This window comes from Mesoplodon densirostris, chromosome 16 (assembly GCF_025265405.1).
Source record: "Mesoplodon densirostris isolate mMesDen1 chromosome 16, mMesDen1 primary haplotype, whole genome shotgun sequence".
NCBI classification, from domain to species: domain Eukaryota; kingdom Metazoa; phylum Chordata; class Mammalia; order Artiodactyla; family Ziphiidae; genus Mesoplodon; species Mesoplodon densirostris.
Genome location: NC_082676.1, coordinates 55,041,818 through 55,066,409, shown reverse-complemented (window position 1 = coordinate 55,066,409; position 24,592 = coordinate 55,041,818). Strand labels below are relative to the sequence as shown.

Genomic DNA, 24,592 nt, shown 5'->3' with positions numbered 1-24,592 from the left:
TGACGTCGCCGCCGCATTTCTAGGAATGCCCCTATCCGCTGACTATATTTGGCGAGGGTTTCTAGGAAGCTCCCCCCACCCCACCCCCCGCCCCGCCCGGCCCCGCCCGGCCCCGCCGCAGCCCCCGCCCCGGGCAGGCGGGAGCGCTCGGCTTCCAGGCTCTCACCCTCTCTCCCCGGCCGGGGAGGAGCCGCCCCGCCGCTTGGGCCGCCGCTGCCGCCTCCCCAGCGCGGCCAACCCCGGGCCGGCCCAGCCCCCGCCCCGGGCCGGCCATAGGGCGTGGGGGGGTGGGGAGCGGGGGAGGGTGGAGGCCGGGCCGGGGTGGGGGGGCGGGGGCGCGGCTTTGTGGCGGCAGCGGACCGTGGAGGCCGGGTGCAGCCCCGTCGGCTCCGCGCTCTCGGCAGAAAAGGCTTTTATACGCCCCCTGCCCATCACTTGGATCTGATCTGAGTAAGGGGGGGGATTTTTTTTCTGGAAGTACCCCCCCACCTACGGTGAAGGATTTGAAGCTGGGCTCCAATCGAGGAGGAGGCTGCAGGGCCCGCGGGGCGCCCCCCACCCCGCGCACGCCTCCCGGGAGCCCTGGAAGGCGCAGCCCCGGGGGGCCCCCTGCACCCCCGGAGGAGGCAGCGGCGGTGAGTTTCCCCCTTTTTCCTGCACGGCAACCCTCCCCCGGGCCTGGGAGCCGCGGCAGGTGGGTGCTCAGGCCCCCGGGACAGCAGAGGGTGCGGGGTGGCTGCCTGGGGGTGGGTGGCGACACGAGCCGGGAGGGAGGTGGCGGCGGGGTGAAGCGCGCGGCTCTCCCGGGACCCGGCGCTAGACGCTTGCCTGGGAGGGAAGCCGCCGCCGCTGCCGCCCCCCGAGGCAGCGGGATTGGGCTCCCTCCCCCCCTCACCCCTCCCTGGCTCCCGAGAGAGGCGTGTTAGGCGTGGAGGTGGGATGGGGGCGAGGCAGCCCCCCCACCTCCCTAATGCCGGGGCTTGGAAATTAACGAGGCGGGTTGAAAGCCTACCACCCCACCCCCACCCCGGAAAGCCGGTTCGGGAAACTGACTCGCTGCGTGACCCCGATATCAGTGCCGCTCGGAGAGCAGGCCGCCCTGCTCGCGCGTCCGCGCCCGCCGCACCTCGTCGTCACTCCACGTGCGCCCGGGGCCGCGCTGGCACGGGCAGGGGGGCCAGCGCCAGCCTCCGGGGGCTGGGCCCTGGGGACGTCCGGAAAAGCCGGGAGCACAGTCCCCAGAGAGTTACCACCTCCCCGAAGTAAAGTTGGCTGCCCCCTCCCTCCGAGGAGTAGGCGGCCATAGCACGTTGGCTGTAGCTTTCGCTGGACAGGAGTTTAAAAAAAAAAAAAATCTAGGTTCCGGGGTGCGGATCGGGGTGTCAGGGCCCGAGACCACACCAAGTTGCTCTGGCAAAAGTTAGGAGAAAAAAAGGAAAAGGCATTTTTGATTTGGGGCTGGGGGGGAGTGGCGTTTCTGGTTTCTCCTGCTTCCAAGCCCCACCGTGGGGAGCGTTGGAATGTGCCGCTCAGATCCTCTGAGGACACATCCATATTTATAATTTATTTTTAGGAGAAGTTGTGAAAAAGGGAGGGGGTTTAAAATGGGGAGAAAAGGTGTGTGTATCGGGGTGGCCTTTCCAGAACCCAGAGGCTAATTGAGCTATTAAGATGGAAATCACTTCCTCCAGTCGGGGCAAGCTGCAAATTTGACTTTAATAAGACAATTAAGGGCACAAATAACTAAACTTTAGCCGGATTTGGGAAGGGGTGGGGGTGGGGCACTGCAGGAGGCCCCCCAGGCACAACTTTTGCGCTCCCCTGAGGGCCATTTTGGACGCTCAGCGTCTTCCCTGGGACGATGTCAGGCCCAGCTATGGGTCTGGGGGCAAGGGAGGGAAAAGATACCCCCATGGGGCAGGCAAATACGCCCTCCGTCCCCACCATGCTACTCTGGCTTTTGGATGAGATGAACTGTCATCCCATCATTCCTGCAGGAAAACCCAGTAATGATTCCTTTAATTATCCAGGATTCTCCAAAATCCTGCCTCAAAGGCAGCCTGCCCCAGTGCTGTGAGCTGAGAAGGGGGACACCCTTCTGGAGAAAGGAGGTTTTGGAGGCTGTGGTCCCAGAATCGGGGTTTTGAGGGCGAGATGAGTTTATGTTTTATCCAACTGGCCCACAAAGTCCCGCTTTTGGGGTCATTATAAACGGCGAGGGATTCAGGCCCCAGCAGTCCCTGGAGGGAGGGGGCAGAGACCTAGCTGCACTCCGAAGGTCGGTCGGAGGAAAGGGTAAAACTGAAAAGCCGTCTGGGGGATATTCTTATATATGTGTGTGTATGTGTTCTCAGTCTGTTGAACCTGCTGTTTTCAAGGGCCTTTCTTTGGGAGGCCAAGAAGGTATGAGAAGGCAAAAGTACTTCCCCCCACCCCCCCCCCCCAGTGGTTTAATGAGATGTTTTAAACAGGATTTTAAGGGAATGAGTGACACATGGGTCGTGTCAAACCATTTGACACCCTCAAAAATCAAACATCACTGACATCGTGAATTGCAGTTACATTAGATTTGCTTGCTTGCTCCCACGTGGAATCGCAGTATTTCTTTGCAATTCTTTGCTACGCTGATCTTAGTCATTTTATAAGAAACGCTGGATAATGTTGTCAGGGAATTCTCTAAGGCAAGGGTGGCGGAGGTACAAATGCCCTCCCATTAACCTTATTAAGTTCTGTTAATACACACACACACACACACACACACACACACACACACACACACACACACACACACACACACACACACACACACACACACACACACACACACACACACACACACACACACACACACACACACACACCCTCCAGTTGTAACCTATATAGACATCCACATACCTTAAGTTTCTTTATTTGCAAACCTGGATTTCAATCAAGTGTTCACAGCAGGGCATAGAGAAAAGTGAGCTGTACCTGAAAAACTCTGGAACACCAAGTCCCTGATAGAAGATTCGTGTTGAATAGACATGACACATAGACACACTGGTGACATTCGCGTTCCCGGGGCCTTGGCAAAAAACAGTTCTTTACTTTTCAGAGTTCTTTCCCTTTGTTATGGGACACGATGAAACAGCACAATTTTCAGGAGTCCACAATCCCAGCGTGGCTGGGCGATGGGAAATTGTCACGTTGTGAATTGCTGAATCGTCACCCCCATCGTAGCGCCAGAGAGCTGACTGTCAGGTCCTATTTGCTTTGCTAAATAAGGACATCTCACCAAATTAGCCTCTAATGATACTTCTACAAATAGGGTGTTTTACGTGAATTAACGAGACCGGAACACCAAATGTCGCACCAAGATACTGAGCTATAATCGTGGCGATGAAGTAGCATGTTAAAATTGCTGAATTGTCAAGTATGGAAAAATCAGAATTTAGTGCTGAATGTGAACTGGGGGCTGCTTTAATTCGAGCAATCGAAACAGCACAGCCCCTGCTTACACTCGGCCCTCTGCAAGGGTGAATGTAATTATGAATACATTTAGCAAACTCCCCCTGCCTCTGAATCTGGAAACAGGCAGAGTAGTACGGTGAAGAGATTGTAAGTCAGTACTTTGCAGTGAGAAGTGGTCACTAATTCAGCAAAGGATCACAGCTTCTTTTCATATTCTGACCACTGCTCTCCCCCCACTCCCCGACCCTAACCAATAAGAAAAAAAAAAAGCTCAGCTCTGGAACTGCTGAATACATTTTGGCTTTTCTCCTTTTGCCCCTCTGTGTGAAATTTCACGAAGCAGTTGCTACTTTTCCCTCCAAGGAAGTGTGGATGGATTTTGAAAGAAAAAAAAAAAGCAAATTTGAATGTCGGTCTTAGCAATACACAAGCCATAGCCGACTCTCACAGGGAAAAAAATGTTTCAACAGAAAGAATATGGAATAGCTGGGGGGGTAAAATATTTAGGAAAGGGGCTGCAATGAAACTCCTACTTCCTTAAAAACAAAACATGCGTTTCTGACCCAAACCAATGAAAGTTGGAAAAGTCCCTAAGGGAGCACTCCCTCTATTTCTTGCTTCCCAGCCTCCCACCCACTTATATTAAGAGCAGAAGGAAGATTCTTGCTAGATAAATTTACAACTACCTTATAGAAGAGCAGCTCAGCCTCTTGTAATTGTGATATTGTAAATATCAGCTATTTTAGGCATGAGGATAGAAATGGGTCAGATGAAAGTGAGGGCAAACTTGGTCCTTAGAACCACTTGCCAGAAAGGGCACACCCAAACAAAATCATCCATTTTCTTTCTTGCCGAGCATCCCAAACTTGGGAAAATGTATCCCAAACTTGGGAAAATGTATCCCAAACTTGGGAAAATGTAAAGTCCTTTTTGCTTCTTATATTTGGAACAAGGTGAAAGTAAACGCTGAAGAAAAACACCGACGCGAACGTGATATAAAATGATCACAGACTTTAGGCCTAGTAGCCATGCATGCTTTTCAGGCAAAAGAGTACATGTTGAAGAGAGTTTGGAAGGAGGGGACTTCGGGGTCCCTGTCACCCCCAAGCCCCCCACACCTCCTGGGGGTCTCTTTCCAAAGCACCCAGTCCTCAGAGGCTGCTTTCCCAGCGTCCTCCATTGTAGGGGGGGGGTGTGTGTGCAGATATTTACAAAGCTTTCGAGTTTCCGATTTTACATCATCTTCCTTAATATAAAATAGTCAAGTTGAAGGAACCACAAAGCAAACTCCTTTCTCAGTGTCTCCGGAAAGGCTGCCCCACTAGCATGAAAGGGAAGCACACCTAGAAAAGGAAAACGGATGTTGGTGTCCCAAGAAAGCCATTGTCAAAAGGGACTGAGAAGAGGGAGGCAAATTTAGCCTTTGCTGGAGGATTTGGCCCAGGCGGGGAAAGGAGCCTTAAGGTAGCTGTGCAGTGTGGTGTGAAAATTTTCTGAGAGACGTGCAGAAAACCAGGCTCTCTTGTTGGAATCATGCGTGAGATCAGTGCCCGGGTCTGTTGGCATCTCTGCCCAAAACAGCCTGGACCGCTGCCAGCCCAGACCTGAACGTGGCCTTGGAGCCACCACCAGAGCCCAAACAAGCCCCAGACAGGTGCTGGGGTGCGGTGGGGTGGGGTCTCTCCTCCTGGGGCCCTCAGGGCCCGCAGCATTTCTTGGCTAAAAGCAGGGAGCTGGGGGGGGTGTTAGGCTCCCGAGAGCAGCCTCCCCAGAGACTCTTGACTGTCCCGGTTACCATGTGGCCTCCGGTGAGGGCAGAACCCAACTTTGCTAAGACCAGGCTAGCAGGTTCCAGAGCAGAGCTGTGCTTTTGCAGCCCGGGCTGAAGCTCTCTCTGCCCTCCAGCAACAGGGCTGCGATCCTGCCGTTTGGGGTGGGCCGAGGGGGTGTGGCACGGGGCCAGCCGCAGAGCAGGGACACATCTAAGCTACCGTGCAATCTACCCCCTGCAGGTGTGTGTGTGTGTGTGTGTGTTTGCCTGCCTTCTCCAGCCAGCGGCCTCCCGTCCACGTGGGGAGCTGAACCCTCTTCTTTCAATCAGGGTGCAAGGAAAACCCAGGCCAGGGGGTCAGGGCTGCAGCCTGGAAGTGGGGAGAAGGCTTTGGCAGGCCATCAGAGGGCCTGGAGGGAAGGCCAGGGAGGTGGATGAGGGGACCTACGTCTAAGCCACCCTGGGGGCCGGCAGAGAGAGAACTGTGTGGGCATTCCAGAATAAGACATGCAGGAAAGAAGCCTGCTCAGCCTTGGCACCGGGTCGCATCCTCTGGGGGAAGTTGCACCCAGCCTGGAGTCAGCCAAGCCCACAGGCCTCCCGTTTGGCCTCAGTAACTGGACTCTAGGCCACCAAAAGGCCCCATGGGTTCCTGATTGTATCTTCGAGTGGCATTAAAAGGTCCAGACCAGGCACTCGTAGGCCAGGCCATATTTAGCCTCAGGTTCACCCGGAGAATATTTTAGGTGCTGCTTGAAAGGCGAGATCTAGGCCTGGTTGCCGGCTGTCACATGGCAAGTGTAGAATCGCCCCCTCGCAGGTCTGGCCGAGGTGGCCGGGTGCTCACCACCACAGATGCCCGGAGTCCCTGCCAGAGCTCCGGGGCCACGCGACAGGTGCCGAGGAGCCAGCGAGCGCCCAGGTCGCGGGTTCTGTGTTGGGAAGGCTTTTTGCCCCGTTTTTCACTCTGATGGTGATAAGGCCGCTTCCATTCACAGAACTCACAGAGGCTGTTTTCAGCCCCTCTCTTCCGCGATGGCCCAGTGTGATATGCCAGCTTGCTGAGTGAGCAGCCTCCTCCTCGGGTGTCAGCAGCGGTAGAGGTGTTAACCCTTTCAAGGCGGGCGGGGGGTTGCTGGCTGGCTTGGGGGAGGGCCTTGTCTGCAGAGACCTTGAAGGCCACAAACCCTGGGGAGCCCCTGCCCTTGACTCCTTAATCCTCACTCGTTAGTGGCTGGACCTGAGAGTCGGCACACTGGACTTTAGCTGTGATTTTCCCCCTTTGGCCCCATCAGTGATAACCGCCAGGCTCCCCGACCCAAGCTCTCGCCCTTCACTTGTTCATACAGCCCTGGAAACGGCTGCTTAATTTACAGATATTTTCATCCGGGTTTCCAAGTTGATAACTTTCCCACATTCCAGAGGAAGGAGGGATTGAAGGATCTGTGATTCACTTGGGTTATTAACGAGGGTTTGGGATAATCATTCGGGGTCTTGGGGAGATGGCACTGGCTCTTGAGCATCACCTGGCCTTAGGGACTAATCCTCGTCACCTGCTCTGGGATTCCAGATCCTGGTTTTCTGGGCACAGAGGAGGCGCATCTATATTGAAGCCACTGTGTGGAGACACATTTAGCCAATTATCAGCCTTTCGGGAGCCTGGGTGGAGCCACCGCCTGTGCACCAGGAAAGCGTCGGCTTGTTTAAAGTTTGCTCTAACTTTGTACATTTTTTCCTTTTTAGTTTTGGCTCTTGGAGTTCCGAGAGCCACCACTTCCTGCCCAGCTGGTTCATTACCGCAGGGAAAATGAGGGACTTTTGGGGGCAGATGTGTTTCCATTCCGCTATCATAATGCCCCTAAAAATCCTTATTGCTCTTGCAGTATTCCTCGGGGGTCCCTGGGCCAGCTGTGGCAGCTGAGTTTCTCCAGCAACTAAAAGAAGAGACAAAGGTGTTCCCCCAAACCTTCCCTTCTGGTCCCTGGTAGAGCTCCCCTCAGCAGTGCTCAGAACTGGTGATCACCATGAAAAATAAAAAGATGCCATCCGCAGACACCAGTTCCTAAACATGCTTTTTGCCCTCCAGGGGCCGAATGTTGGAGATCAGGCTTGGGAAACAGGGCAGCTGAGGCTGCTGTCAGCGTTTGCTCTGGGGGTTCATGGTGGGGGAGGTGGGGAAAGTGGGGAAGAAACAAGTGTTACCTGTTTGACAAGGCAATTCACATTCAGCCTGGGCCTTCCAGCAGGGCCTCTGGGATCCTCACCTTGGCAGGGGCTCTGGACAGTCCTGATTGGCTCACCAGCTCCCTGAGTCAGACCACTTCCCCATTCTCTGCCTCGGTTTCCTTCTCTGGCAAGGGAGGGGCAACACCCCATGCTCTGTTCTGAAAGGGTTCTCACCTGTACCTAGAGCGTTATCATGAGTTCAAGTGATAGAAAAGCTCAGAGGGTGCTTTGAAAGTGGTGATGCCAAAGCATGAAACATGGAAGCTGTTAGTGCTGATACTTACTAATACACGCTTCATATGCTAAGACAGCTCGGACAGGAGCAGAGACTACAGCCCAGCAGTAAGCACAGGTTTCTAGAATCATGGAATCAGGCAGCCCCAGCCCTGAGACTCTTGCACAGTGTCACCCCCAGGCAAGTGACTCAACCTCTCTGGGCCTCCATTTCCTCACGTAGGAAACCTATGTTTTGGAATAGAAGTTTCCCAAGTCTGATATGCACATGATTTTAAGTGGTACCTGGCTAGAGACGTAAATTATTCTAACAGGTATTTCTTTGTACAGCAGATTTCTACTTATGGCAAGCAGTTGGCTTTCAGTTTAGGGTAGGTGTAGAAGGGCTCTTTTTTACATCAATTTATGCAAGATAAAGAGGGTGAGTTGGGCCTCCCTGGTGGCGCAAGTGGTTGAGAGTCCGCCTGCCGATGCAGGGGATACGGGTTCGTGCCCCGGTCTGGGAGGATCCCATATGCCGCGGAGCGGCTGGGCCCGTGGGCCATGGCCGCTGAGCCTGCGCGTTCGGAGCCTGTGCTCCGCAACCGGAGAGGCCACAACAGTGAGAGGCCCGCATACCGCAAAAAAAAAAAAAAAAAAAAAAGAGGGTGAGTTGCTTGAAAGAAAAATATTAAGCAAAGGAGAGCACGGGTGGCCTGAGGATGGGCCAGAACCCAAGATGATTCTTTCTAAAGTTTCAAAGTCTACCTCTCTTTTTTTTTTTTTTACTTTTTGGCCGCGTGGCATGGCTTTTGAGATCTTAGTTCCCCAACCAGGGACTGAACCCAGCCCTCGGCAGTGAGACGCGGAGTCCTAACCACTGGATAGCCAGGGAGTTCCCCATAGTCCACCTCTTAAGAAGTCTTGTTTGTCTTAGGGATTTTCTGCACCCGTGGAGTTGGTGTGGGGAGGGGTAGGTTGCCAATTCCAATCTGCAGGGGGCTCGACCTGTGACAACCGGGGGGTCACGTGTCTTCTCCCCCCACAAACTCCTGCCCTGCTCACCAACACCAGTGAGACCCCTTGGATCTCTGCCCCTATGCCCACCCATAGCTCTGACTTGTCTTTTATTTTAAGATCCTGCTGCCCCAGCACCCTCCTTCCTGGCCGAGGCACCTCTCTGAGCCTCAGTTTTCTCAGTGAAATGGGGAGAATAATTAACCCCCTGTCTCAGAGCAGTGTGAAGATCAGGGGTTAATGGGACTCCACTGAGCAGCTATGATGGTGCACAAACGGCACGGCTCAGAAGGCAGTGGGCACCGGAGGCCCTGGGATGGGCAGGGGGCACAGCGGCACCCTTGGCCTGGAGGGGTATTCCTTGGACAGGCCACCCGATGCCAGGCCTGGGCATCAGCTCCCCACCCACCCCCTGGGATGGGGAAATAGCAAGCACTGGGTCCCAGCCAGCAGGGGCGGGCTCTGGTTTCACTTTCTGCTGTGTCATGGGGTGGGGGGTGGCATCAGGGCCCAGCTGGCCAGCTGGGGCAGGCACCGAGAGGCTGGCAGACAGCTGTGGCCCAGCTGCCAGAGCACAACCCGTGCCCTCACCCTGCAGCCTGCCAGGATGGGGGCTGGGCCCTAGGGCACCCCTTAAATGCCTCTCACCCCCTTGCCTTGCACAGCGAGAGGACCCCAAGTGAGAAAAGCCAGGAGGGGATGAAATGGTTCCTCTAGCCACGAGATTGCCCCCAAACCAGTTCTTAAGGCCGCAGTCTTGAGGTTCTGAGCACTGCAACTGTTGATTCTGGATCAGAGCGCTCTGGCTGGATGCCTGCTTCCCACCTGCCTTCACTGGTGCATGTCTATCGAGGGCCTACTGTGTGCTCAGCACAGTGCCTGGTGCCAGAGGTACAGCAGGAAGCAAGACAGTGCCTGCTCTCATGGGGCTCCAAGTTGAGTCGCAGGGGACAGACAAAAGAGCAAGTAAAGAGAGAAAAAGGGAACTGCCTGGTGGTGCAGTGGTAAGAATCCACCTGCCAATGCAGGGGACAGGGGTTCAATCCCTGGTCTGGGAAGATCCCACATGCTGCGGAGCAACTGAGCCTGTGCGCCACAACTACTGAGCCCACGTGCCAGAACTACTGAGCCTGCGCAGCTAGAGCCTGTGCTCTGCAACGAGAGAAGTCACCACAATGAGAAGCCCGTGCACCGCAACGAAGAGTAGCCCCCGCTCGCCGCAACTAGAGAAAGCCCACTTGCAGCAACAAAGACCCAACGCAGCCCAAAAATTAATTAATTAATTAATTATTTTGAAAAGAGAAAGAATCCCATCTTATGGGACAGTTCCACACTGCACGCTTTGTGGTAGCATCTCAGAGAAGGTACATGCATACATGCGTGTGTGTGCAAGTGTGCGTGTCAGGGATGTGTCGACTCCTGGGACACGTAGTCGGTTGAGAACACAGACCTAGGGACCAGATGTCCCATGTTTGAATCTGGATTTTTCCACTGACTGGTGTGAGATCACAAGCAAGTTCCCTCTCCTTTTTGGGCCTCAGTTTCCCCATCTCTACATGACAGGGTTGTAATGAGGATGAAATGAACATCCGTAAAGAACTTAAGACAGTGTCTGGCATCAACCGTCTGCTGTCTAAGTCTTAGCCATTATCTAATAGTCATAAATGTGCGCTCTTCTCATAGGATGAAATGCAGCCGTCACTGCAGGCTGAGAACAGTGATATTGTTGAGCCTGCCCTCCCTGCTCAGCGCTGTACCTGCCTCATCTCACTTACTAGCCACAACCAGACCTCACATTGGCCTTAGCATCTCTTTGTTCACATGAGGAAATGGAGGCTCAGACAGGTGAAGAGATGTGTCCAATGGTACCCAGCTGGAAAGCAGTTTGACCCCAGGCGCAGGGCCAGCTTCACAGCGTGGGCCCTGCATAGTTCAGTGCTCTGCTGTTGTCATCCTGAAATTTTGAAGAATTTTCGAACAAGGTGCCCACGTTTTCATTTAGCAAATTACAGAGCCAGTCCTGCCCAGATCTGACTTACTCCAAAGCTGGCGCTCTTAACTCCTACCATCCATCTATCATACAGCTGGCCCAGAGTGGTTTTCCAATTCATTGGTACAGTATTTAGTGTGGGACTGAAATCCTGGGGAGAATACAGGACTTATTATGGGGCCAAATTGCCCAGATGCCTACTTGATTGTCGCCCCCATCAGAAGGAAGGGGGTTAGTTGCCAAGGGCAGGGGGTGACTCATTCGTTGCTATATCCCTAGGACCTGGCATGTATTAGCTGCTCAGTTAATCACTGTGAAACAAAGTGAATGAATGGGAGGCTGCCGTATCTCCCGAACTAAACCCGATTTAAATAACACCGTCCAGGAAATCAGGTCATCAATGGTGGCTACCCTCAGCTGGCTTCTGGACAATCCCCTGAAGGGTGTGGAGACAAAGGTCTCTTCCCTCCCCTGGCTGCAAACCTGCATGCCAATACCTCGAAGCAGATTACTGTTTAAACAGGTTCTGGTGGGGACCTCAGAGGAAACACAAGTGTTTAAAGACATGGCAGGCCTGGATTCCTGAGCACCTGTTGTTGGGTAAGATGCCGAGCTCAGCCAAAAGAATACTTGAGTTCTGGGCAGGTTCAAGTCCCAGCTGAGGATCAGGGGGTACAGTTTCCTGGACTGCTAAATGAGAGAGTTTGGATTTGGGGGTTAAGGGTCCTCTTTTCCTCTGAAATTAGAGTTTTTCTACACTCTCACAGTTCCAAATTTGCTCCCCCAAAAAACTTAGCTTTACTAAGAAGCAAAGAATCCTCTCAAAAGCCTTTAAGATATTTATAACAATAATAAACGTGTTTTGGCCAACTGTTTTCACAGGCTTGATCTCCATCACTTCACATAATTACCATACGAAATAGGAGTTACTGCCCTCATTTTCTAAATAACAGAGTAACCACCAACATATATTGAGTGTTTTATATGATGTAAGCACTTTACACATATGAAGTCATTTTCATTGCACAAGCAACATATAAAGGAGGCACTGTTACTGCCTCTGGTTTCCTGATGAGGAAACAAGCTTAAAGAGAGGAACTGACTTGTCCAAGGTCACACACCCAGCATGTGATGAGCTGGAGTTCAAGCCTGGATCTTCTATGTCAGGGGTCAGCAAACCTTTTCTGGAAAGGGCCAGATACTAAATATTTTTAGACTTTATAGACCATACAGTCCCTGTCACAGCTACTCCACTCTGCTGTTGTAACAAGAAGCCAACCAGAGACATTAAGTAAATGAATGGATGTGGCTGTGTGTTCCAATAAAACTTTATTTACAAAATCAGGAAGTGGGCTGATTTTGGCCCACAGGCTATAGTTTGCCAACCCTGTTCCAGACCCCAAAACCTGCAAGAACCTGGCCCTGGCAACGATCTTCCTCACCCTCTCTCCCCACCTGTGAGGTGACTGAGTTACGTTTCAGAACAGAGACCAGTGGGGCTTGGGAGAAGTTGAGTTGGCCCCTCTTTCCTTGGGATTATGAAGCCCTTGGAATTTACAACTACTAGGACTTGTTAGTGACTGCCATGATAGATCACCACGGGGACTTTAAAATCGTAATTTTAATAGCTGTCAAGTGAGTAACTTTTTTATGCCATAAGTTTATTTACAAACATATCTAGGATGCTGAGTTCAAGAGTTTGATCCTTTTTTCAAAGAGACTGCACACTTAAAATGCTCCTCTTCGTATCTGTCTCATTGATTATTTTTTAAGCAGTTGGTGTCTTACTATATAGAAAGGTGCAGCAAATCCAGACCCAAAGTACAAAGTCATCATAGCTAGTAACCACCACTTGTTTTCCACTGAAAATGGTAAATTCTTCCCTGGACCCTCCTCACAGTGGCTCCTACGGACCACTGAGGTTGTGAACCTCCGGATGCTTTGTCCCAACATAGCGCTGTTGGAAGCCCTGCGAAAAGCTCAGAAACCGAAGGCAGAAGAAATGGAGGCAGCACACCTCATGCTCCTTTCCTCACGACCTTGTTCCCCTGCGTGCAAGGACCGAAAGGGAAGTGAGTAACTTTTAAAGAGCAAAGTGTTTAGGAAAATACCTCTATGGGGCACTTTGGCTGTGGAAGGAACTTCTCTTTGGGGAAGGCACTTCTCTGTAGTTGGTGGGAATGGCAATAGAGTGAAAAATGTCTTAAGGCAGAGGAAGGTACCGGGAAGGGGAGATGGAAAGTTGTGTGTGTGTGTGTGTGTGTGTGCACACACACGTGCAGAGAGAGGGTGGAGGAGAGAGAGATTTCCCAAAGGCAGGAGGCTGGAGCCTAAGGATTCCTGGCAGGAGAAGGGGGTCAGGGGGGAGGACATGACTTTCTCCCCCAACAGTTTTATTGAGATATAATTCATTTACCATGTAGTTCACCCATTTCAAGGGCACAACTCAATGGCTTTGAGTATATTTACAGAGTTGTGCGACCATCATAACAATCAATTTTAAAACAGTTCTATCCCCTCAGAAAGAAACCCCCATACCCGTTAACAGTCACCACCCCACCCCAATCTTCCAGTCTCTCCCCCAGTCCCCACCCCTAAACAACCACTAATCTACTTTCTGTCTCTGTAGATTTGCCTGTTCTGCATATTTCCTACCAGTGGAATCATACAGTATGTGATCCTTTGTTACTGGCTTCTTTCACTCAGGATTTGTGTCCTCAAGCTTCATCCATGCTGGGCTTCCCTGGTGGCACAGTGGTTAAGAATCTGCCTGACAATGCAGGGCACGTGGGTTTGAGCCCTGGTCCGGGAAGATCCCACGTGCCGCGGAGCAACTAAGCCTGTCACCACAGCTACTGAGCTTGCGCTCTAGAGCCAGCGAGCCACAAGTACTGAGCCCACGCATCACAACTACCGAAGCTCACGCGCCTAGAGCCCGTGCTCCGCAACAAGAGAAGCCACCGCAAGGAAGAGTAGCCCCTGCTTGCCACAACTAGAGAAAGCCCGCACTCAGCAACAAAGACCCAATGCAGCCAAAAATAAATAAATTAAAAAAAAATTTTTTTTAAAGGTTCATCCATGCTGTGGCCCATATCAGAACTTCATTCCTTTTTATGACAAATAACATCCATATTTTATTTATCCAGTTGTCAGTTGATAGACATTTGGCAGTTATGCATAATTCAGCTATGAATATTCATGTGTTTTTGTGTGGACGTATGTTTTCATTTCTTTGGAGTAATATATCTAGAGTAGAATTGCTGGGTCATATGGCAACTCCATTTTAACATTTTGAGGACCTGCCAGAGGCACATCATATAGTGCCTTCTTCAACTTTGTATTATGGAAGTTTCCTACCATACTGAAAATGAGAAAGCACCCTGTACCCATCATCCAGGTTCAACAACGAACAACATTTTGCCAGTCTTGTTTCACCTGCCTTCCCTCTTCCACCATTGTTTCCCACTGAGTAGTTTGAAGCCAGTTCACACACTGCACTTTATGCTGTTAACTTGGCTGAGAGGTCAACATTTCCTTTCATCCCAAACCTTCAGGCCAAGTCTCCTATACCCATATCCTTGTGTGGATGGAATTTGGGGACAGTGGAGGAATTGGGGCATAGTCTAGAGTGAGTCAGCGTGGGGTGGGATGGGAATGCTGCTGAGTGAAGCAAGTCTAGCTACAGGATTTGCAAAATGAAAATGTGGAGCCCTTTGTTCAGAAATTACTAAGAAATTCAAGATAGCAACAGTAGAACATCAAACTTAACGTAGACCCTGTACAACAGCACAAGTCATGTGCCCATGAGGCCAGCAAAAGGGCGCCCAAGCAGAACTGAGAACTGATTGATTGGCTGCAGGAATTTCGAGCTTTGGGTGCCTAGGAGGGACACAAGCCTCCCTCACCCCCAATCTCTGGAAAGGAGAGTTGGGTCTCTCATGGCATGTGGGACAGCGTTTAAGTCCGTTCCATTGGAATCTCCAAAAATAAGATGACCCCAGCTGACCTGTGGGTTATAAGTACTTCTAAAAAATAGCCATTTGTCTTAAGCCTTCTTCCCTAAGAACCTGCAGTTGTTTCATTTGGCCACAGCATTTTGTCCTGGACTCTGAGTGTACCGTGATATCACGGCAAATGACAGGGCTGCAGGACAGAGGCCTGCTGGTGAGCAAACAATCCAGGGCAGCAGCACAACCAGGGATACCCGTTAGAGGCAGGTGGCCATGGCAGACACTGGCAACCATCATGGCACCCAATCCCTCCCAGCTCAGACAGAGCTCCCTTATCCTTCTCAAAGGATAGCCTCCACCAAGCAAATGAACCTTATTTCTCGTGCTTATCTAGACTCTCAACCCAAGAATTCACCTAGAGATTCAGAGTCTACAGTTTGTGTTGGGATGACACTGCAAGGATTCACTTATACTAACGGAACCTTGTCATGAACGGGAACGCAACACGACTGAGGAGGAGAGAGTGGAAGAGAGGGACTCACTGAAGAGAGCAGGTAAGGACCTTGCAGTGCCTCCTGTTCTCTGTGGCATGTTCAGTGAATGAGTGAACATTCATTCATTCGTTCAATTATTTGAGGACTTATACATAAGAGACTGAGTTACCGGGCATGAGCAATCTAGTAGTCAACAAGACAGACACAGTTCCTACCCTTAGGGGAAGGAGAGGCAATCATAAACCAAAGAGGAAGAAAACATTTTACATTTGATTAAAATAATATAACAACGGCAAAAAAAAAACCCAACAACAGGTCTGAGTAAATTCGGCTGGCAGTTTTGGGGTTTATAGACAGTGGATCTTAAAGCAAAGCCCAACTCAGGATTTTGGCAATTCTCAGCAGAGTGAATGTGGAAGCAGCACAACCAGGAGAAGGCTCTGGAGGAGGTAGATGGCTCAGGGTTTTATTTTTGTTTTTTCAACTGACAGCACTTTCTCCTCCCACTTCTCTTAACAGACGCAATGCCCAGTGGGAATATGGCCAAAGATGGCCGCTTACAGCACCCAAGCCTCAGCTATAGTAATTGGTCCAGGCACAGACACGTGACTCAAATACAACCAATCACTGCAGCCCACTTCTGGGCTGCAGTGATTCATCCAGGTGTGGTCATGTGACCCAAGCAGGGCCAATCCAGGATTACGCTAACTAGAGCTGGTGAGAAGGCTGCTTTTCCCACCCCCTCTCCAGCATCCAGAGCTATCTGTGACCACAGAGACTGAGGCCAGTATGGAGGAAGGGAGAAATGAGGATTGGGATGGGGGTATGGGGAGGAGAGAGAGACTGGCGCTGCGTTCTGTCCCTGGATCCAAGAGCAACTCAGCCTCTTTTGTTCTTCATCATAGCTACCTGAGTAATGAATCTCCCATCTTCCTCAATCAGATCAACTCTGGTTTCTGTATGGTCCAAAGCATCCCAATTCAGGACTTGGGAACTGTTTTTCCCTCTTCATGGATTGTGTGAATCTAAAAGGGGTAGGTTATCCTCAGAGCTCATTCTCCCCTAGGTTTGCCTGCCGTACTTGGGAATGAGAGATTCCCCAGACACATCTCCATGCTCCCCCGCTCCAATTCATTTACCACTGAATCAGAGCTAAACACTTATTCTTGGACTTCAAGTCCTGCCCTCTTCCTGCTTGCTTGCTTCTCCCCGACCTCATTCCCAACATACACCCACCTCCCCTTCCCACCCTGCTCTCCACCAAGGATGGAGCCTGCAGCTTGCCGTGGCCTCTGCTCCAATGCCCACCACATTATATTTGCAATGATTTACTTATGACTGTTACCCCCCATGACCTTGAGCTTGGGGACCCGCGTCTCACTCATCTTTGCACCCCCAGCAGCTGGCACACAGCAGGTGGGCAGCAATGTGGGAGGGAGGGAGGGAAAGGAGGAGGAGGGGAGAAAGGGTCACTCCTTCCTACTGAGTCTGGTCAACAGATGGATCACTCAGAGGGTCAAGTTCTATACTTGTTTCCTCCGCCAGATACTCTTCCCTCAGGTGGACACACAGCTCGTGCTCCCAACCCCTTCAGGCCTCTACTTCAGTGTCACCTGGGAACTGCATTCTCCCAGTCCCCCCCACCTTTTTTTTTTTGTGTGGTATGCGGGTCTCTCTCTCTCCCTCTCTCTCTCACTGAAATGTCACCTCCAGGTGGGCAGCCATCTTTGATTTGTTCCCTGCTGTATCCTCAGCACCTAGTAGATGCTCAATAAATATCTGTGGAATGAATGAATTCACCAAAAACCACAGTCTTGCCAAATTTGTTGCTCCCTGTGCACTTCATGTGTTTTACAGGTGTCAGGTGATGTATTAGGTTCCTAGGGCAGCCATAACAAATTACTACAAACCGAGTGGCTTAAAACAATAGAAATCTATTCTTTCAAAGTTCTGGAGGCTAGAAGTCCAAACTCTGGCAGGGCTATACTCCTCCCAGGCGCTCCAGAGGAAAATCCATGCCTTGCCTCTTCCAGCTTCTGGTGGCTCCAGTGTTCCTTGACATGTGGCTGCATCACTCTAATCTCTGCTTCTATCTTCCTACGTTCTTCTCTCTGTCTGGCTCTGCTTCTCTCATACAAGGATGCATGTAACTGTATTTAGTGCCCATCCGAATAAGCCAGGGTAAACACCTCTCAAGACGCTTAACTTAATCACATCTTTTTCCATATAAGGAAACCTGTGAAGGTTCTGGGAGAGAAGTGGACATAGCTTTTCTCTCTCTGGGGGTCGCCATTCAGTCCACTGTATGATTGGCATGAAGACCAGAAAAGCAAAGGTTCCCACCACCACGCCATTGGCCTGACAGATACGTAATGAAAAAGAGTATTATTGTTGTATTACATTGCCCTGGTCAGAGGAAATAGGGGAAATAAAGGAGCCCCTTTGCATTTTTTCTCTAACTCCACTTTCACTTTTTAAATGTAACCACTGTAAGCAGTCTGCATAATCTTCATAAATTTTCTAACCATATTTGAGAGCATATACTTTTTTGGCTCCTAATATTAAGAAAATTGGAGGGGGTGGGTGTTATAATATATCCTGAAGACATGACAGCCCTCTGACCCACCACAATCTTTCTAATGACTTCTAGCAATGCACCATAGTTAACCTGTCCCCAACTGGCCAGCACTTCAGTTAATTCCAGGATTTTGCCATTGTAACATATATACTCTCTGGCATGTGTCCCGGTATCCTCATCAGATACATTCCTAGAAGTGGAATTTCTAGGTCAGAGGATATGTGCATTTTAAATTTCTACAGCTATTGCCCAGTGCCCTTCACCAAGGTGGCATCATTCATAGGCCCATCAACAATGCACAAGTGAGGGTGTCTGTTTCCAACACCCTCGCCCCCCTTGGCAAGGATGCAGCATGTCAGGAGGAAGCAAATCTCAAACTCAGATAAGTGGACTTTCCATGTGGACCTGGGTGAGGGTGGACACGGCCTCCAAGTTTGTCCCTGTGGCTTTCTGAAGTGCTAAGTAAGCCATTCACAGTTCTCGTCTGGGTTTTATAAACAAAAGCAGAGTTTGGGGAGGTGGGCCAGAACCGTGCAGCGGATGCATTGTGCAACTCAGTATTTATTTCTTTAGTGCGGTCAGAACTTAAATATGGTCAAAACATATTCTCCTGTTAATTTACACAAACAAATATGTTCCTGGGCTGACACCTCCAGTGCCAAGTTTCTAGGGGAAATGAAATTCTACTGTGAGAGGATAAACCACTAGAGAGAAGATGAGGGTGGAAAAGTCGCCACCGTTTGCTTTGCACATCCGAACTGGGCTGCTGAGAGGTGTTTCAGAACTGGGCTCTCGCCTCTTGGTCTCTTTCTGTCTTAGCTGCAGATAAACTTGCCAGTAATTTCAGCAAATGAAACATGGAACGTGTCGAGGCCAGAGGACGGAAAACACTCCGGTTTCGATAAAAGGAGGTCTGCTCGCCTTGGAATCCTCCACCCTGCTAGTCAGCAGACGCAAAGATTTATCCAGAGAGGGGCTGATGAATTGAGAAAACAGAAATGAGGCCAATGTGAGTTGCCTTTCAAGAGCTGTGCTAATATAAAACGAAGCAACTTGAATTTGTTCCAAGAGGGGATTAAAGCAACATGTTATTTTGAGTGATTGCTTAATTTATTGAGCTGTGGCTAGATCTGTAATGAAATACAGCCCTTGCAACTGATAACCTCCTGCTGTAATTGAACTTCTACAATTAAGGAATATTTTCTAAGAGTTTCTCTGGAACAGCTCAGAATTTTTAGTCTGTGTGGTGGGGTGTTTTTGAGCACTCATTTTCCAGGCAAGCTTTTTTTTTTTTTTTCTTTAAGGAGTGACAGGCTGATGTTAATAAGGAAAATAAGCAGCATTTTATTGAATGTCTTACGTGCACCAGGCACTTAATATACATTATCTCTAATCCTGACAACAGCCCAAGGAAGTCACTCTTTTTTGTCCTTATTTTACAGAGATGAGACTCCTAGATGTTAAGTAATTTTGCAGAGTGGCACTGTCCAAGATGGTAGCTACTAGCCACTTGTGGCTATTTCTGTGTAAGTTAGTTAAAATTTTTAAAATCTAAAAATTCACTTCCTAGGTTGCACTAATAACCCTATGGGGCTAGTGGCTACCACACTGGACGGTGCAGATATAGACCATTTTGATTACTGCAGAAGGTTCTACTGCTCCATGCCATTCCAGGTATTTCACAGGTAGAAACTGGCAGTGCTAGATTTCAATCCCAAGCTAATGGGCTTTGAAGGCAGCATCTGCCATACCCCTCATTTCCTTCTCTTCCTTTGGCTGAGAAGCAAGGACTAGAGCAGTGATTCTAAACCCTGGCTGCACATTAAAATTACCTGGACTGCTTTAAAAAACAGTAGTGGGCTTCCCTGGTGGCGCAGTTGTTGAGAGTCTGCCTGCCGATGCAGGGCACACGGGTTCGTGCCCCGGTCTGGGAAGATCCCACATGCCGCGGAGTGGCTGGGCCCGTGAGCCATGGCCGCTGAGCCTGCATGTCCGGAGCCTGTGCTCCACAACAGTGAGAGGCCCGTGTACCGCAAAAAAATTAAATAAATAAAAAATATAAATAAATAAATAATTAAAAACCAGTAGTGATGTTAGTGTCCCAGGCCCAGAGATTCTGACTTAATTGTGATTGAGAGGGGTTTTTAATAATTCTCCCTGTGACTCAAGTGTGCAGCCAGGATTAAGAGCAGTTAGATGAGAGGATCCACACACAGGATGGTGGAAGGAGCTGGTTCGTCTGCCATGAGAATGTAGTCCCTTGTGGATCCTGACATGGGCTTCTCTCAGAGCCACTTCTAAGCCTCCTCATCAGAGACCTCAGGTTCATTTCTGAGGGAAAGGCTTAAGTGCTTTCTCATATGCTTCCTGCTTGAGTGGGAGACACAAAGGGGAACTCTGCTTTTAGAAAGAGGCTTTGTCACACTGTCATGGAAGAAAGGAGATGTGGATGTAAGATCACAGAGATGAAGTGAAAAACCTGGAGTCCCCAGTTTGAATGGGAAGCATCAGTATTTTGCCTTACAAAATAAAGCACGTGTTTCCTACCCCTGTCCACTGAAAAGGTTAGAAATAATGGGCAATTCACTAACAGTGAGCACTCCCAGCACCCACGTTGTGGTCTCTAAACACCACTTCCAACTAGAAGTGCTCTCTGCAGGTTCTGTGGAGATAGGGCTGATTCGAGGTCTGAGGCGGGAAATATGCAAGATGAGCCTGGAACACCTTATCATCCAAGTAGCTCAGAAGCTGTTATGGGGACATATCAAAAAGGAGGCAGGAAGACAACGTGAAGAGGCTCCCACTGGCCAAAGATGGGACATTCTGAGCATCAATAAGAATAATAACTGCAACTGATGGAAATGTGTTAAGTATGTCCAAATCTGTAAGTTCACAATGATACTTAGAAAAACAGAAAAGCATAAACTCATTTGTCATCTTTGGAGGATGTTGGGACCAACTTTTTTTTTTTTTCTTTCCTTTTGGCCACACTGCATGGCTTGCAGGATCTCAGTTCCCAGACCAGGGATTGAACCGGGGCCATGGCAGTGAAAGCCCGGAATCCTAACCACTAGGCCACCAGGGAACTCCCTGGGGTGAACTTCTTATTTTGAAAACTGTCAAGTACAGGGGAAAGAAACAAGCATTTATCCTTTCTGGTATGAACCACACTTTACAGTAACCAAATGGCTGATCAGGGGAAGTTTCTTTATAGACATATTCCAGCTAACAAATAAAGACAGAAGGAGAGAATTAGTAAGCCGCCATTTTCAACCTCTAATGGATCTAGACGGTGATCATCAACGGCTACTAACATCATGAAGGGGGACAGCCACACGTTACGTGCCTTCAAATAGAAATGCAGCCACTAGGAAGTAGTCATACAAACACAAAAAAAACAAACATGAATCTCAGCGAACTTCTAGATCTAACTACTGATTTACAAGAAACAGAGTGGGCAGAGGAACACGTATAACACCAGCTCGGGGATGCAATAAGCAAAATCCAGACCGGAACACTCTACAGAACAACCAGCCCAGTTTCCTCAACAAATAAATTGCAAGAGAAGAAAGAGGAAGGGAGGGAGAACCCGCAGATTAAGAAAGGCGTAAGAGGCGTATCAACCAGTAACAATGTATGAACCTTATATGAATCCTGATTTTTTTTTTTTTTTTTTTGGCCGTACGCGGGCCTCTCACCGTTGTGGCCTCTCCCGCTGCGGAGCACAGGCTCCAGACGCGCAGGCTCGGCGGCCATGGCTCACGGGCCCAGCCACTCCGTGGCATGTGGGATCCTCCCGGACCAGGACACGAACCCGGTCCCCTGCGTCGGCAGGCGGACTCTCAACCACTGCGCCACCAGGGAAGCCCCACTGAATCCTGATTTTAACTGTAAAGGAAACAGTTATGAGACAACCAGAAAATTCTGACCACTGGATATTTGCTGATATTAAAGCATTACTGTTAGTTTTAGTAGGTGTGATGGTGGTAAAAAAAAAATCCTTTTTTTTTTTTGGAGTCATAAATGAAAATATTTGCAGAAGAAATGGTTGATGTCTGGAATTTGCTTAGTATCTGAGTATCTGGGATGAAGGAGGAGGGGAAGGGGCTATAGATGGAACAAGGTTGGCTGAGCGTTGGTGATTATTGACGCTGGGTGATGGATAGCTGGGGTTTATGGTACCATGTACTCTACTCTTGTGTGCACTTGTGTATTGGTTTGACCTGCCCACCACTGCTGGCATCTCTGGGCAAGCCTGGGTAGCAGGTTTGAGATACATCTCAGTGCATGCATGTGTGCACACCCTCTCCTGTCTCCATGGCAACCAGTGAGGTGAGAAAGCAGCATCCAACAGGTTCCTGTCCACATGAGGATCCGGCCAGGCTGCTGGTGTTCTGCTCGGCCCACCGTGGCTGCTCCCTTTGGAGAACTCCTAGTCAGATCTTCACAGTCCCACCCACCCCCACCAGATCTGCCTCCTTGCACCCCTTTGCCATCACTTGTGCTCTCCCTACACACCCCCTGAGGAAGTAGAGACCAATTAGTGGAGAGACAGGACCCTGAATCAGATCCAAGTTCAATTTTTGATTTCTCCACTTAATGGCAGGACCTTTAACCTCCCTGAGTCTCAGTTTTCTCACCTGTAAGATGGGCATGATGTGACTTCAACGAACTCAACAAATCTTTATTATGGGGGGAACAGTGGCAAAAAGGACCTAGTCTCCACCTTATGGAACTAGACACCTGGAGGTAAAAGGCAATCTTAAGAATATGTACTGTGATAAAGTACATGTTTAAAAAAAATTTTTTTGAAAACTGGCAGAGTCACTACCTATGAAAGATCATAACTCTAAATCACACTTTTCATTAACTAGGATATCCACACTTTCCAACTACTGACTATCCGCTATGCCAGACCTATAGAATATTTTCACTTAACGGAGTGTTCATATTTCCATGAAGTAAGTACTATTATCACTACGATTTTATGGAGGAGGAAACTAGGCATTAGAGGTGAGATAACTTGCCCACAGCTGCACTGTGGGCGCATGGCCCTGTCTTCTTTGCTCGGCCCTCTGCATTGATTAAGCTCTGAAATGCAGCAGCAGGGCAGGGAAACCAGAACTACCAGGAGGCCAAAAGCTCTCCAGGTCAAACCCCATTTTGCAAATGAGGAAGCAGTGGCCCCGAAAGGCCAAGTAACTTGTTCCAAGCCACAAGCTGAATTGGCTGCTTAACCTGTGTCCAGGCCGCTTGGGGAGAAGGTACAGGGAAGCCCCACGCGGTGAGGGAAGCTTATTTCCCCAGTTCATCCTGTCCCAGGGTAGGGTGGCCAGTCATCCTGGGGCTTCCCAGGACTGGGAACTTTAGGTGCTTAAATCGGGAAAGTCCTGGGCCAACTGGGATGAGCTGATCACGCTGTCTCACAGCGAGGCATCTAAATGGATGTTTTCTAGGACATGAGAACCAGCACCAAGTCCCCACAGAAGTACTGGGGTTTCATGCCTTATATAATTAACTGATTATTAATATCTAGGCTCCCCCTGCCCCAGCTAGACTCTCCACCCACAGGGGCAGGGACCAGTATGTGATATCCACTTCTGTTTTACAGCCCCTGACTCAACGGTGACCCATGAATGACACTCAGTAAACAGTGATCAAATGGACCAGCCAACACTATCATCACCTCTGACTGGGCCTCCATCTGAAATTGCAGAAACCCTCTACAGCTGCCGTGACCTCCAGTTCCCATTTCAGACAGACTGGTATCCATGATGTCACATGATAGAAGATGATTCCAGAGAAAGACTGGCCAAGAGGCTCCTGGAGGGAGCTATGGCAGACAAGACTGGGTGTGGTTTTTCTATAATTATTGTACCTGTTTTGTCTGTTCTTTCTTGGCTCTGTTCACATCCCCATCCCAGCACCAGTGCAGGAAAACAAAACATTATTGCAGAGTTTGAGACAAGATGGCTGGCTGGTTCCCTCTCTGCTTGTAATTAATGCCAAAAATGTTCATGACTTGCCTTGGCCACAAAGGTAATAATAAAATCAGGCAGTCTGATTATTTGGCTACTAATTTCCTTCTTCGTTTTTTTTTTTTTCCTCCCCGTTTCCTTAAATTAATTCCAGAGTTCCTCCAGATTTCTCGTTGCTAAGCTATAAAATTCCAATTTCTCAGCGCCCATGCTGATTGGCAGGGAGGCTCTGGGCAGTTCCAATCAGAAGCAGGTTGCTGAAAGGAACATCCACATCGTAGCTTGCCCCGGGGTATTGGAATTTTCTCCCTGATGTTATGAACCATCAAAGTCTTTGTCTAACTGTGCAAAACACGTTCTCTTGATCTTGTCTGCCTCTCTCTGGAGTGCAGGCTGTTGGGGGGATGCCAGAGGTCCTGGAATTTCCTGCTGGTCCTGGAGGAATAGGGAGTCCCTGGGTCTCCAGGTTGGGGTCAGCAACAGAAATGCCCACGACCTGTCCATGGTTGACCAAAGATGACAGCATGGAGCCCTGCCATGGGCTGGGACACGCCTCAATCCTCCCCTGACTGACCTCTCCCGTGCCATCTCTTAAGCTTGGTGAAAGGCTGAAGGGGGTTGAGGAAAAGTAGGTGCCATTGGATGTGGGGTTGTTGCGGAGAGGCTGCATTTGTAAAGGACTTTAAAACATGTAGACGGTAAGGACACCGTGGAGGGCCATTCTGGTGTTTCACCTCCAGAATTCTGATGCAAGCAGCCACCGTGAACTGAGCTCCTACTTTGCGCCAGAAACTTTATTTTTATTTTTTAAACCACTTTATTGAGGTATGATTGACATACAAAAAGCTATCTATATTTAATGTATACAACTTGTTGAGTTTGGAGATAAGTATACACCCGTGAGACATAGAGAACAGACTGGTGG

General features: G+C 49.7%; 1 protein-coding gene and 1 long non-coding RNA gene across 3 annotated transcripts; one reads left to right on the top strand and one right to left on the bottom strand.

Moving 5' to 3' along the window:
• Positions 1-358: 358 nt before the first annotated feature.
• Positions 359-23,817, top strand: LOC132476754 (uncharacterized). Of its 2 annotated transcripts, XR_009530166.1 has the most exons (4): positions 359-635; positions 15,012-15,171; positions 18,509-18,698; positions 23,301-23,817. It is a non-coding gene; the product is annotated as an uncharacterized LOC132476754 (long non-coding RNA). The 2 variants fall into 2 exon arrangements; XR_009530165.1 differs by lacking the exon at positions 18,509-18,698 and having other exon boundaries at positions 23,301-23,810.
• On the bottom strand, positions 12,401-12,620 carry LOC132476752 (cytochrome c oxidase subunit 7C, mitochondrial-like). Its single transcript, XM_060078906.1, has one exon. It carries the CDS (start codon positions 12,618-12,620, stop codon positions 12,429-12,431), a length of 192 nt encoding a protein of 63 aa, XP_059934889.1. The 3' UTR covers positions 12,401-12,428.
• Positions 23,818-24,592: the final 775 nt, after the last annotated feature.

What these genes read in the sequence shown, in the direction of transcription:
- LOC132476752 (XM_060078906.1), bottom strand. Translation starts at nt 12,620, where the DNA reads ATGTTGGGACAAAGCATCCGGAGGTTCACAACCTCAGTGGTCCGTAGG.